We start from the raw sequence: 16,152 nt of genomic DNA on the forward strand, positions 1-16,152 counted from the left end.
AGTAAGGAACACGTATTGTTTCGTTTCTGCGGAAAAACGTGTGAAGAGGTCTAAGCCCCTCCCGGAATATTTTTTAAAAACTCGAAATCTCCAAAAGGACAGGAATAATTTGCAGAAAAAGGCGTATGTCAATACTAGATATACAAGTAAATTATACGTATTTGGTATTTCCTGCGGAAAAACTGTTGCAAGGAGAGCCACATCCCCACCAAATTCATCCAAATAGTTTACAAAGGTCACAATCCACAAATAATCACAAACAATTCGGATGAAAGTATAAATGCATTTGTTAGACGTGCAATGAAGAAATACATATTGCAAATACTATCCACCACTTTATAACACAGACCAACAGTTTTTTTTTTAACCACAATATCTTACGCGACAAATGTGTCACAATAATGATATTTCACAAAAAAAAAAAAAAAAAACTTTAAAAAAGTGATCTCTTACAGCAACCACAACGAATCACAGCAACCTGTTCACAAATGTCACATGTCGGGATGTGATTCGTGGAAAAGGAGAACTTTGTTGGGGTCTGGAATTGTGCCGGTTTGTCTATTGTATAGCCAATGTGATACCACGCGTATTTGATGACATCTTTGTATCTTGGAGAGGAGAATTGATTATGTGTCAGAGATTGTAGTTTGATTATGTTATCCCGTAGATGCAAATTAATATCAGACTGTTGTAAGATAACAGTGTCCGAAAAGCGGCGCACAAATGTTTTCCACAAGCGAAAAAAGTACACATCTAGTGGTTGCAGCTTTCAAGTTAAACCCTGAGGTATTGTAAGTAGCACAGTATTTTTCTCTTCCGGTTCAATGGAGTGTAGGGTATTTTCAATGTCCACCCCAAGCGTCCAATAGAAGAACTGTTTGACGCTGTGTTGTAGGAAAATACACGTGCTTTAGTCAACGGCGATCAGAGCCGTAGCTAAGGGGGGGCCAGCGGGGCGCCCGCCCCGGGCGCTGATAGCAAGGGGGCGCCGAACGAGCAAGGAGAAAGAAAAAGTGGTGTTGGACATGAGTAAAATACGAGTCGCCCCCAGAAAGTATTGGCGCCCTATTAGATCAATATTGCTGTCGGTTATCAATGAAATACGCAGATTTCTTAAAAATTTTCTTGCTCGCTTCGCTCGCAATCCAAGAGTTTAAATAAGTCACAACAAGTTTTTACTGATTACTTAAAGAGTTTATTATAGATGATTTCTTAATGACATGTGGTATACAAGGTCCCGAGTAATGACTTATAGTGTATGCAGGATAGTGGCGTATTTACGATTTTGTTTCGGGAGGGGCTTTGCTAACTTTCGGGGGGAGGGGGGGCTTTGCCTGAAAATGTGAAAATTCTGCAAGATATTTCATATACTTTACTATAGCAAGTAAGATTTCGGGGGGGGTTTAAGCCCCGAAGCCCCCTTAAATACGCCACTGATGCAGGAGCGTTTTTAAAATCAGAAACGATCAAAGTTGGCGTTTTAACAGTGATGAGTTTGCTTAGTTCAAAACGTTTTTTTTTTTTTTTTTTTATCTACCCAATCGGATTAATCACGACGCACAGTGGGGCCAAAGCACTGAATTCTTGGCAAAAATAAGAATTCGCAATATGAAGCAGAAAATTGAAAGAAAACAAATTAGTTTGGTGTGTGCAGTGGCTACAATAATGTTATTTGGACATTATTTCATCAAAAGCATAGAGTTTTACATCATAAAATGAAATAGGTATATTCCTTATATTCGCGCCTAAATTATATAACAGATTATGTGATTGGTATAAAGAAACGCGTGGGCAATATGCTTTCATTTGGCAATTTATGATTGGCTTGTATTCTTACGCATGAAAGGAAAAAGTGTACTTATTCATTTTACAACTGAAGAGTAATAAAATTGAAGAAAAGTTCTTGCTTCTCAAAATTATTTCAAAGTTGTGGAGGATTCGTTACGACAATGAAGATGCAAGGAGGCTTCAATACATAAAAAATATCTCATCAGAAGTTCTCGATATGAATATATTATCAGATATATTAAACATATGATTTACAAGCATCAGTAACCTGTCCAGGTTGTTTTATATATTGCATCGTGCATTACGTGAGCTCATTTCAGGGCTTGATTGGAACATTCTCAGCTGGAGCGAGCGGAGGCTCATTACAGTTGATTCCAATGTCACTTCTGTGCACGCATCACAAAAAACACAATACTAAATTGATCAACACCATTTTTAATATGGTTCTGCGTTATGGTCCATAGATTGTTTAGCATTGGCGTTTCAAAATGTCACCACCATTAATCAAATATATTTGACTAGAGTTTAGTTCTGTTGGTGAATGCCAGAGAAGTATGACTAGATGTTGGAAACAAGATGGGTCCTGGAGGCGAAACCCCCAACGAGGTCTGGGGGCAAAATTCTCAGAATCGACCTATATTCAACTTCGTCACTGCGTGCATGGGGATCACACGTCTAATAATCTAACACTTACTCTCACATTCATCCCAGCTAAATTCAAAAGCAGCATTGCATCCAGAATGCGGTTTTCTTCAAACATTTTTATGTGCTATACTTCCCAAAAGTGCGAATATGTGCAGGTTTTCTCTTTGTATACAGTAAGAACAATGTTTCCGCTACGACATATTAAAAAATCACAGACTTATTATGCCATATTTTCTACTAAAATGCCATTCTATCGTTTGACCATAGTTTATATGCTTTCAGTATCACAGCATTTTCCAAATATGATATTAAGTAGGGGATTATCATAGGGATATGATAATGATATTAGCATCATTGCAAATATGACTATTGACTACACATCACATCAACATTCTAAATATACAAAACGATACATACATGTCGGTCGTGTCACCATGTTTACCAGCCACTGAATATCTACACGCAATGTAGAAATAGTCGCATTCAAAGTCAATTTCCTATCTTCTGTCGCTAAGCAGCGCCTCTCCGGCTTCGGCGGATAACCACATATACACGTCCCATGAGTTCATTGTAAACTGCTATCAATTCTTTTCCTGCACACTATCTTATGTGTACACTATTAAGCTTTCATTATAACAAATCATATCGAATCAATCTTTTACTTCATTTTTCGAGTTTTTGCTCAGAATTGCCGCGTTTGGACCCACTTTGGTGCAACGGTGAGAATGAAGGTATGAAAGTGAGAAGAGTGAAGGGACATTCAAGATGCTGTTTGCGTCGAGTATTAAAAATAAAGGTAAACAAGGGGAACAATAACATTTTCGAACTTCAAGCAGTTGTAGAATAGGGGCTTAAGGGACCAGAACTTAGCCCAACGAAGTTCGACTTTTTCAGACACTAGTCACTACCTATGATTTATTTTAAAATTCCATTGACATATCAAATGCTTCCAATTTGGAGGAATTTATTGGGGTCATTTTTTCATCAACTTTTTGTATGGCCAGCATATTATTTTGTGCATACGTGTCTAGTTGTGTGATGTTTTTATCTATCTACATACACACATTCTTTATATATGTACGTGTTAGTGTATTTTAATATGTCAATTAATAATAAGTACCTTAAATTCGGAACTTTCTTTCATTAAGAAATTAAGTACTAAATAATTACTTTAATTTCAGGTATATGTAGTAGTCAAATATATACAGGGTTTTCATAAAGTCTGGACGGATTTAATTTGCTTATAATTTTCTCATATGAATCAAATAAAGTGCTAACGGTAGCGGAAGGATTAAATTTTTACCTGTAATCTGCACCAGCTCAGTTCATTCACCGCCACACCTCCAACTGGGCGCCATTTACGTCCACATATTACGGTACATTTACGTCCGGTACATTTAAGTCCACACATTGATACGGTAAAAAAAAATAGTCATCTCAGAGGAGTTTTTCATTTATTTATTTCTTTAAAAGACACACACACCAATACAGCTTACAACTTACTTTTAACAGTCAAAACTGAAACAACAATGAAAACAACAATGGATGGAATTTGGTAAGAAACTGACCCTTGCTCTCCCTCTCCCTCTCTCAACGTTTTCAGAGTTGCCGCTTATCTAACAGTGTTGCCAACTAAAAATTTAATCCCTCCGCTACCGTTTGCACTTTATTTGATTTCATTATGAGCATTTTTATGAAAATTATAAGCAAATTAAATCCGTCCAGACTTTATGAAAACCCTGTATTTTGGATTTTAAGTACAAACATTGAACATATTCTTCACCTATATCGATCAATATTTAGAAATTCACAAAGAAGGCTCCTTCTGAATTTCCATTACATTTCACAAAATATTTTTTACCGTAAAAAGATCGAAATTAAAATGCTATTGATGTCGTCACATACAGAATAAAATTAAATAGTTTACAATTATTACTGGCAATTAATACTGTCACTAATTTCGAACAATTAAAAGAACATAGTCTAAATGTATTGAAATTTCATTTCTTATCGTTAGTACGAAGCGTTGTAAATAGTAGTAACTTTCGATAACTGTTCTCCTAGTGAATTTGTATAGAACCAAAGGTAGTTTTAACAAGTTTAACAAAAAAGTCCAAAATAACACTCTTGAAAACAGCTCTTATTTGAAAAAGGTACATAATGATCGCGTTTGGTTCTTGCGATGGTCTTTCCAAGAAGATTAATAAAAATTCAACATAGCATAACAACAAAAGCTGTTTTGCTTATATATATATAATGATTGGTAAGTTGAGTATAGGGGGGCGCCGAATTCTGCTTCGCCCCGGGCGCCGAAGTCTCTAGCTACGGCTCTGACGGCGATAAAGTTCCTTTGTGAGTTTTCCTGATTTTGAGGCGGCAAGATTTACGTTACGGGGGCGAAACACAGTTCACTAACTGTTGCTTACCCAGATATCTGACGTCTTTCTGATTTCAGGTGTTTCCATTAAACTGGTATCTAAAGGTGTCAAAAACCAGTAACTTGAAAACAACTATCTTACGTCTTGGAGCTGACAGGGTTAATGGATATATTTACACAATTCGCAAGCTCGTATGATTTACACAAAATACTTTTAATATCAAAGTCGTAGTTGTATAACAGGTGTTGAATGGGCATTGACAATAATCTATATGATAATGCTTTTTCTAATAATGCTTGGTTTCGGCAGGTTTAACTCTTACACTGTTTTGTTTTCTTTTTTTCAGAACACGTTAATTTCATATTATGCACAGGTATTGCTCAGTAATTCAGGTCCGACGTTGACACTACTGTAATGCATGCCACCAGTAAGCGTGATCATTCTCATCAAATAACTACAAGTACTCGTCAAAATTTTAGCATGTTAGTGCCTCTTTACAATTTAAGAAGTTGCTGAAATTTCTAGAGAACGAGCTTTATGTTTTTTTTTATTATGGATCCGAGTTTGAAAGTCAATCATGACACATTAATGTGACATTTAGCAGCTAATTCCAAACCGAGGAGGGTTTCTCCTTTAAATGTAAAATGAATTCAACGTTTCTGTTGATTTTTAAACTTTTTTATGTTGGTACGTTCACAATTCCTCCCGTTCTTTGTAACAGCAGTGTCACATAAACCTGAAGGAACAGCGAGTCTTCTTTTGCTCATTTTCTACCATTAGACTGTTTTGCTTCATTCTTTAAACGCAGAGCAGCCTTGTGACTTCGTCTTCAGTAATTTCGCAGCGTGAGGATTAATTCGATAATCATTTCTTGTTTTCTTCCTTTTTCCTCCACTCATTTGTCAGGGGGAAATGTTTTTCTTCGTTCCTCACTCAGTTACAATTGAATTAAGCCTCCGCTCCACGAACTCGTTTACTCGTGGAGAAAGTGAGGGCTCGAAAAAGCGTAGTATGAAACTAGCGACGAATATGGTTTGGAAATCGGCCTGAAAACAATGGAGACTATTTGTCTATGAAGCATAAAGATGAAACCAACCTGAATATGGAAATAACACGTCTTCTCACTCGATTTTTGTTACTTTAGAAAGTTTTTTTAAGCTTCTTTGTTTCCTTTGTAAGCAGCCATGAAACCGAATTTCAAAATAACCTTGAAATAAAATCATAAATACGTAACTTACATACAGATATTACTATTAATTTTAATATTTTAATTTTCTTTACAGGAAACCATATTTTTCTTTGAATATTAATTATTATTATTACTATTATTATTATTATTATTATTAATAATAATAATAATAAAATAATAATAATAATAATAATAATAATAATAATAATAATAATAATAATAATCTCTCATGAAACTTGTAATTTTTACCTCTATAAACTAATATCTACTGCAAAAATACTGCAACAGATTTTATTATTATTATTTAGTTTGACGTCCAACGATTATACTCCGAGGTTAAGGGAGACGATAATAATGAATGAAATGGTCGAATCGGAAGATCGGAAGGATCCCTAAAAAACTCTCGCACACGTGCTTTTCAACTACAAAGACCGTTCAACTACTCAACTAGAGCTGTGATCGAACAAGAAATTCCACGCACCAAAAGGTGGGCATTCCACCACTGAGTCACGTGGTTTCTTTCGAACAGTTGTTCTATTAATTATTTTCATACGTTTCGTATGGAATAAAGTATTGGAACATACATCTATGCCAAACAGAGCTCTAAGAAACTACTACAAGATCTCTGGTATTCTACGAAATACTATGGAAAATAGTATAGTACAGAGGCATAGTTTGTATTTACTCCATGCTTTTTTTTCACGTGTTCAGTGGAATTGATTACAGCAGGACATTAACGGAATTTGATATTGTGTCTAATTTTGCATGTCAATTGCTTTTTATATACAAGAAAAGTACTTGCAAAATGAAATTATATCTTTCAATTTTACGACTCAAAGTTATGTCCTGCAGGTTAAACGACACATGATTAGTGACAACGAATGATTATGAGAAAAAATGGTGGAATGAGAATGTGGGAGAACCATGAGTAAACCTACGAATATGGTGTTATTCACTACAAACTCACATAGCCAGGAATCACACCAGCGACCCCTAGCGCTAGAGATCATCGCTCTACCATTGAACCAATGTACTTCCAATAGTACTTATAGTAGAATGAAGGAAGAAATACTACGGTTTAGTCCATGAGCCAGACAACATCTTGGTACCATTCGGAGTGGGGGGCAAAATCCCCCAATACTTTTTGAACAGATACGTGATCCAGTATGTCAAAACTGCTAGGTGAACTTTCGTCCGGCATAGCTTCATGCCAAATACGACGTCATCATTATGGCCGCCTACTGATTTCACCATAGCAATTTCAAACGATTATAATTGCACTATCGTTCAAGATAGAAACTTAATTCTTGCTTTATTGTGGAGAATATATTCCAGGCTTACATTTTAAGACCAAATCTTTCCTAATAGTTGCCGCCATTTTGAAATATAGTGCCTGAAAGTGGAGAAATGTCATGGTCACACATTCAATCGCAACATTTAAGGGCGAATAACTATGAAACACCTATATTTACACAAACATACTCTGAAATAAATAAAATTGTGCATTTCAAGAGCTTTCGAACGACACCTGAATCATAACTGTATCTTTATAAATAGCGGAAATAATTCATTTTATGCACTGCAAGATGTAGGTTTCTAAGAATTTAAGTATCAGAAATATTACGTTGTCAACATATGGTTCTGACTTATTATACATATGAATGAAACCTTGTGATATTGATTTCGACAAAAATATGTAGTTTAATATGTAGTTATCATTGTTTGCAATTCTAGATCTAATGTCCAATCAAAAAATCAAACAGTGGAAAAGATTACTTCCTTGTTCTGCAAGTAAAACAGCACTCATTGAGTTCCTTGTTAAAAAACTGGAAATATCTCACATATCTCCAGAAACTTGATGATAAACAATTGTTTGTCACATTGAAAGACGAATGCATAAGACCAACTTGTTAACAAACTACGACTTGTGAAGATCTTCAGACGTCTCAGAAAAAAGCTGACACCCGAATGCTTCTGCATTCAAAACATGCAAGTGTTGATCATCAGTCTGTGATCATTGTATCTGATGACACAGACGTTCTTGATCTCGCCCTTTCCTTCAGTGAACATATTGGTAATGTATTCATAAAGTGTGGCACTAAAAACAGAGAAAAGTACATTGATGTGAAACGGGTTGCTTTCTCATTAGGAAAAGATGCATGCAAAAGTCTTGTTGATTTCCATTCATTCATTTGTTGTGATTCAGTTAGTGCATTTAGTGCCCGTGGGAAGATTGGAGCTCATAAATTTATAATTACTGATAATGAACTTCAAAAAGCAATGGTAGCTCTTGGGGGAAAATGGCACCTTACACCAGAACGCTTTCAAAACCTACAGGTTTTTACATGTAGAATCTGCACACCGAATTCACGTATCATCAACGTTAAAGAGCTCCGGTACCAAGTGTTCAGGCTGAAGAAAGGTGACATCAAATCTGGGCAGTTGCCACCATGTGCGGATGCACTGTACCTTCACGCTAAAAGAGCTAGTAGGTATCTAGAAGAAAAGCCTTGGAAAGCATCCCAACATTTCCAGCCCAGATGGCCATGGATTGCTATTCAAAGATGACCAGCTACAAATTGAGTGGTTGAAAGGTTCTCCAGCTCCAGATGTAATTTTGGAGTTCCTGGCCTGCAAATGTACTAAAGAGTGTAGGTCTCCTAGTTGTCAGTCTATTAGCAACAACACGAAATGCACACATGCCTGTAAATTTGACATGTAGTAACGTGTTAAAAGGAGTTAATCTTTACATTCAGGAGAACACAGATGAGGACAGTTGTGAAGACATGTAACATGATAGAGTGGTGCATTAAGGTGTATACATAGTTCACTTAGATGCAATACCAAATAAAAAAAGTGTGTGGATAAAATTTCGTACAGTAACATTTGTATCGATAGAATAACCTGTATAGTAGGGTGTGAGACCAGATATAGTAACGTTCATATAGTACTTACGAGGTACAGTAAATTATACAGAAAGTTTTTTTCGTGTACTTTAAAGATGATTTCAATACCGTTAATTTGTTTTTTCACATAAAAATATTTTGGGTTGTGTGCGTATATCATCATACAAAGTTGATGCTAAAATAACTTACATTATTTCATGTTGAGTCACAGGTCGTTGTGCGAAGTTTCTATTTAGATGTGTCGTCTCTATTGTTGACTCAGCACACGACATTCAGGTGATTGGGCAGCAAACTCCTTTTCCCTGTAGCTCGAGATTTTTACTTTAAGTTGGTTTCTTTGAGACCACACAAGACGAGATCTACTGTGAAAAGTAGGATCCAAACCATGAGATAAAAGTGAGGGGGAACGCGGGGAGACGCCGTTCCCCACCTTGATAAAATATGTACGGCGCCTTCCAGTTTCTAAAATATTACAATGGGCAAAGATAGGCAGGGAGAACGCTGTCACCTACCGCCCCCTACCTTTTCAGATCCACTTTTACCCCTAGCTCCGAACAATTACTTGGGTTTGTTTTAGCACCGAAAATCGGACATACAAGCAGCCACTTGATCATGATGGGGTAGAAAACTGGAAATCTAGGAGCTGTCGTGAAGGGCTAGACCGCGGAATCAAGAATACCACCATTTACAAAGAACTCAATAATTACCCAGATAGGACAACTGATATCTGTTCTTGACATAATGTTAAAAAAAACCTTTGACCGAGGTATCAATACGTATAATACTAAAAATAATAAATAAGTGCCAAATTCAGCAAGGAAAGAAAAGTGTTAGGTTATATATTCTTGTATTCGGTAATGCATCTACCTACCAACTGATCGGCTAAGGTTCAATTCCTGGAGTGAGCAAGGTTCCTTTCTCGTTTTAATAGGACTCAGGCGTTAATCGAACCTCTGTGAAATAGGTACCTGAAAAAACCTGGCGTCAAAGGTAGATAATGGATGTTCCTGACTACGTTACCGTGGACCTTCATGACCTGTTCCGAATAGGCGGGGGACGCAATTCCAATTTTGTTTACATAAATCTGAGCTCTTAGTTAAATTATTATTATTATTATTACTACAAAAAAAAAAAACTTTCGGTAGGTTTTGGATTTAAATATTACATGAACGTTCACACTAAAGGAAGTGTGTTTTAAAAGCTACAAATGTGAGTTCTAAAATTATGGAAAGCATTGTGACTTTCAGTTCATATATCTTGCTTGTAAGTTACAGAAAAAGTATTCCTGAAATAATGCGATTAAAAACCTCAAGTACAATATATCGGCTAAGGATTCTTTAGGAGAAAAGGAAACTTGCCGAGCATAACTTGTATGGACAATGTGTAATGCTAAGGATGTGTGTATGTTTATTACTCATTTTGTAAGAAAGCAAGAGCCATCATATCATATTCATTATTATCTGAAAAACTCGTCAACGAAGGTATGTTTGATCTCAATATTTTACGTTGACGCACCACAAAATACTCTCCTTTTCTTATAAGCAAACAATGCAATAAAGCGACTTGGACCACAATGAACATAAATCATGCAAGAAACACATAGGATGGAACAATGCAACATCATTTATCAAATATGGCCTCTTTTTTTGAAACTCAACAGTTGGCGTGTGTCCAATTTCCTTCAATTTCAGCGACAGCTTGTCAGGAGAAAGTTCGAAGATTTTGATTAATGTTAAACTAAGTGAAATGAGGCAAATCTGTTTTGCTCGACTATCTAAGCACGGTCTCCTGAAATTTGTCAAGCGTGCCGATCATATAGAGACATCAGAAAATAATGTATTGTATCGCAGGAGTACATATATTAATTTATTGATATTCGTGAACTATTACAAACTTAAAAGTCAAGAAGAAATGTTCTAATAACATAAAGAACATTGATTTGAAATTTTAAAAACTAATTTACATCAATTAAAAGACTTGATTTCTTCTTTATCTATGTATGATATCTCCACCTTACGCGTAAAAAAGAGAGAGAAAAAAAAAAAAGTAGGAATAACTATTTCAATACTATTAGGTTGGTGCGAATGAAATGTCTGCTTATGTTGGTTATCTCCAAAGGCCTAGCAACGTAAACTAGAACGCATGATAATCAAAATAGTCGCCATCTTCAACAACACACTTTTGCTATCGCTTGTCTAACGATTGGATTCCATCGCGGGATTTGGGGTCTGAGATACGAAGAAGTCTCAACTGCACGTTACACCGCCCGATCATCAGGAAAGCTCTTCTCTCCCAATAAGGGATTGAGACACAAAAAGAGATGGCAGTCAATGGGAGAGACGTTAGGATAATATGATGGATGAGAAAGGTTTCGTTACTGGAACTCATGGAGAGTTTGCAACCTTCTTTAGGCGACATTTGCGCGTTCATTGTGTAACATGAGGGCACCATATCTTTTGAACATTTTGGATACTTGCGGGAAAAGTCACAGTGTATTTCATGGAGTTCAGCATTGTAATGATTTGTAGTGATGGTTTCGCCTATACGGACAAAGATGTAATAGATCAACTTTTTTTTTTTTTTTTTTTAATATTTTCTCAAAAACAATTTACATCATCTTGTTCATATTCATGCATGAACTTTTGAATACTAATCTAAAAATACAGCATAACTAATTTGTTTTGAAAAAATATTACAAGGTGTAGTTTACTCTTGGCGGTAAGTTTTCTGGGCGATTTTCTCGAAAACGACTCAGGCATTTTTTTTTTTCATATTTCATAAATAAATATTTCATTAACAACCTGGCAATATGCGATAACTAGCTTGCCCTTAAAAATCCACAAGAGGTAGTTGGCTGTAGGGTGAATATCCCCCCCTTCCCCCTCAATGATGATATACGCGATTTTCTTCATATTTCATAAATAAACATTTCATTCATAAGCTGACAATATGACACAATTCATTTGCCTTGAAAAATTTCACAAGGGGTAGTTTACTCTCAGGATGAGTTTTTCGGGAGATTTTCTCAATAACGACTCAAATGGTTTTATTCGTACTGCACAAATATACTTCATTACTAACCTGACATTATGGCACAACTCATTTGCTCTTACAAAATCATAAGGCGTAATTTACACTTGATGTAGATTTCTTTTCGAGTTGCTTCTCAGAAACAAAGTTTCATTAGTAAGCCAACAATATGGATAAATATGGGTAATGGGTAACACTTCTCATGAAACGATCTAGAAAGGGTAGTTTATTCTTGGGGGTGAATTTCTTTTGTGCTTTTTTTTCTCACAAAAACGAAAACATGGTTCCTTACTTTTTTTGCGACTAAGCTACACGGGGCCGCGTAACCTATTCTTTTCATTTTTCGGATTAGGAATCGTGTCTCGGCCAGAATGGAACCTTTCAGGGGGGCTGCATCTTCCCCGCGGGTCGTAGTTTGCCTATCACCGGTATAAAGTATAAAATTTGGCACACAAGGATCAGGATCTGAGAGAAATTGCAGACGATAATACGAAATTATAATTCTTAAAATTGACTCACAAAAAGACAATTTGTAATAAAAAGCCAAATGTGCCATATCTTGGAAAGTGTTTACAGCGACCTATATATGGCCTTCTGTGATCAACTGTCGTTCAGTTGTAGCCTATATATAATGCTCGTCCTTGCTATTCCAACAAGTAAAAATTGAGCCTATAAAATCATGGTAAAAGGGTTTCAAAGTATGGTATGTTGGTTTTTAAAATGTTAACAAATGAACAAGTTATAAAGAACTACAAAAGATGTAAACATTTCTCTTCCTTTTTAAATTTTTGTTACTGCATTGACCCCATACGTTCATACTTTTGAAATAAAACTAACATGTTCCCTCCTATTGCACACTTTTGTTTGTACTACGCAATATCTATTTAAATTGTCTTCGACGAAGTTCTCGTTTAACAGTACTGTATAATGAGTAAAATACTTCTGATCCCAGTAACGCAATTATCTACTTTAACACACGAAACGAGAATCAAAAATGTTCATTAAGATGTGTGAAAACATATGTTAAAACTGAAAATAAGCCAAAATGACTGAGTTGGGTAGTATGGTTGAGAAGTCCAAGGCATTATGCTACCGATCGCAAGACTTGGCTGTCATGAATTCGAATCCTGTTCAGGGAGTGGGAATTACTCGCTTATTTGTATTATCCATTCGTTCCTCATCGTAGTCTTTAGTCCAAAGACCAGCATCATGGAACATAAAACTCAAAACTAATATAAGATAAATTATGTTAGTTGTAATTTTATTAGTCTAATCTTATTTTATGCAGTAGAAGTTCTTCATTTGACTCAATAATATACTGTATTTACCTATTTCAATGCATTGTATACGCACAACAGAGTAAATATGTTGAAATTTGTTTTGTTAAATCTTTATCGTTAAATCAACTTTGTACCCAATTTGTACACATGCCAGAAATCATTGTATCAAAATAATTTCATACTCCGAAGAATAGAAATTGTAAAACACTTAATGGATGGGAAGAAACTGTGATACCATAGTGGAAATCCGCACGTTTAGTGTTATCCATGACTTCTAAATGAAACTATTTGATCTAGTGTCAAGTTTATGCTTAACAAATGTTTAATGCTTTGTGTACCCGATGACTGTAGACAGCTAGCCGATCAGCTAAGACAACTATCGCTTGGTTCGAATTTTCAATACTTAGAATGTCATGCACTGCGAATAATAAACAAATAGTAGTGTCACATATATACCACGTGAAGAAGTTCGGTTTGTGCGGCGTGATATGTTCTCAAAATTAAAACCGGAAGTGGTAGCAGATTTCAAAAACTTCCAGTCTTAGTAGAGAGAGAGAGAGAGATTAGAGTGGAGATGGAATATACCCTTGGGATGCTTAATTGACTGAAGAAAACCCCATTTCGCTATCTAATATAATTTCTACTCCATAAGGATCAACGTTAAAACCGAAAGTGTTTGCTTTCTGTCACTTTGAGTTTGAATAGAAGGGTTAAGAGAGAAGATAGTACCTATTCTTAGAATGCTCAATCGATTCGGAAAACAAGATTCTCGCAATTTCTTATCATTTTTGCTCGTTAGAATTGATGAGTGAACGAATGGTTTGTAATTATTCTCATAGTTGTAGTTCTCTCATGGTACTAGTGAACCAACAGCCTTTCTTCGTTTGTGCGGTAAGCAGGACAAGTTATATCGAGGGACCTCTACGTCCATCTGGAGCAACCTTCAAACTTCTTGCACTTCAGAGATAAGCGCTCTAACACGAGCGTAATGTCATACTTATACTTTCAGATGATACAGTTGGACCTTGAAAAGTTCAGAAGAATATTATCCTTAAGTTGTCTTGCTACATCTTTGGTGTCTAATGCAATAATTATATCAATTAAAAACCACACAATGAGCTTTGCATCTTGAAAATACCTTACGAAATCAACACTAGTAAATACGAATATCGTATTAAAATCTACCTACCTACTAGACCTTTGACTACTTGGTTTTAACTTGGCAGGACTTTTGGGTAGACTAAGAGGAAGAGCTGTGCTGAAGTACGTCTCTTGAATTACTTCTCGCAGCTTCTTCACCCACGTCTGTTTGCCTTCGAGAGAGGCAGCCTGGAATGACGATAATACGAAATTATGTAAGTAAAGATAAATTATAAACAGAAGAGAACTGCAACTAATAAGATATCTATCTATCTATATATATATACGTATCTATATCTATATACAGTATATATATCTATATCTATAATGACATATGGTAAGATACTAAAAACAGTGACTTATTAAATATTTACTACCAGTAATAAATGTTATGTACTAAGATTGTAAAATTATTTTATTTTGGTTTTTATAATAAATCGTTGCTTCTCGGTGGTGCTGTATGTTGATCACACCAGTTTCTGAAACCAGAATGAAGAAAGTTTCCTTCATATTAAAGATATTCTTTACATAGGATGCATCGGGATATGGGCATTGTCCGGCTGGAGAAATATAAGCTGTCTTTCTGTACGACTCAAAATAGGAAATTAAAACCGTGAATAAATCGGGAGAAAAAAAGACTAAGGTAAGCACACCACGAAGCGGGAAGAAAAGACTAATGGATGGAACTGCGAAAGACGATTGGACAGTTGAATCTTGAATAAAGTTTGTAGTATGAACATCATCGAGCCTGTCATTGGTGGTGAGTACTAATTTCCTATTGATTAAGTTAAGTTGAAATTTCGCAAGGTTGACTCATATTTCAATGTTGCTTTCCATATCAACACTGTTATTACCATATATTCAAACATGTGTTTTGTGAGTTTCATACAATTTCAAATATTCAGGGTCTTATTTCTACTTAAGGTTACATCTTATGTTGTGTATGTTAAATTTTATTAAATTTTAAAGGAATAGCATATGTAGTCTGTATGAAAATAGAGCAATTACTAGTCTAAAACAACTACAAATATTAGCCTAAGAGAAGCGCATAAAGTACAAAAACAGGCGAAGCTCCGGACCAAAGACAGCGACAAAAATGATACGAGAGGTGGAATTCACAATGACAAGAAAACATGCATTAGAATAAGAATGAAGTCACGATTTGGTTCTCAGGTATGGTACCCATCCTGCCCTTTTCCGAAGAATGCATATAATTAACCCGGAAAGTAATTTTCCTAGTCGACATTTACTTACCATTCTTCTTGGATCAGAAATCTCTTGATTGGTTTAATGCAGCTTTGCAGTCTTCCCTACCCTGAACCAGATTTTTCATTTCTATGTATTTTTTCTTCCTTATGTCTTTTTATTATTTGGTCCATATATTTCGATCGTCGTCTTGCTATAGCGTCTTTTCCTCTGCATTTCTTCCATAGCCAATAACAAGATTCCTCCATGTATCATAATGTGTTCCATAATCCTCGCTCTTCTTTCCGAAATTATCTTCAATACACTCTATTTTTCTCCTACAATTTCAAACTCTCTTTTATTCGATACTCTACCCATTCATCTAATTTTCAATATTATTTTGTTACATCACATTTTGATTCTCCCCTCGTTTATCTACTATTATTTCTTTCCCTTCGCGAGTCTATTATTTCACATCCATATATGTCTTCATCATACTCTTCTTTAGTTATATGCCAATATTTTCGAACAAACCTATTGTTCTAGCGCCTTTTTCACCTGAGCTATTCTGGACTTTAAATATTGTTTTAACCTGTTATTGCTTTTATTCT

The 16,152-nt window shown here is 35.5% G+C and overlaps 1 protein-coding gene across 6 annotated transcripts in view; it reads right to left on the bottom strand.

Annotated features, from left to right (window-relative positions):
* trio (trio Rho guanine nucleotide exchange factor) overlaps positions 1-16,152 on the bottom strand; it is a 1,041,517-nt gene that overhangs the window by 332,767 nt on the left and 692,598 nt on the right. For all 6 annotated transcript variants that reach the window (XM_081765424.1, XM_081765422.1, XM_081765425.1 and 3 more), the window contains one exon: positions 14,406-14,545. In XM_081765424.1, coding sequence (XP_081621550.1) covers positions 14,406-14,545 — 140 coding nt within the window. The remainder of the gene's footprint in view (positions 1-14,405; positions 14,546-16,152) is intronic.

The sequence above is a fragment of the Thermobia domestica genome, chromosome 7 (genome assembly GCF_964235325.1).
Source record: "Thermobia domestica chromosome 7, izTheDome1.hap1.1, whole genome shotgun sequence".
Taxonomy (NCBI): domain Eukaryota; kingdom Metazoa; phylum Arthropoda; class Insecta; order Zygentoma; family Lepismatidae; genus Thermobia; species Thermobia domestica.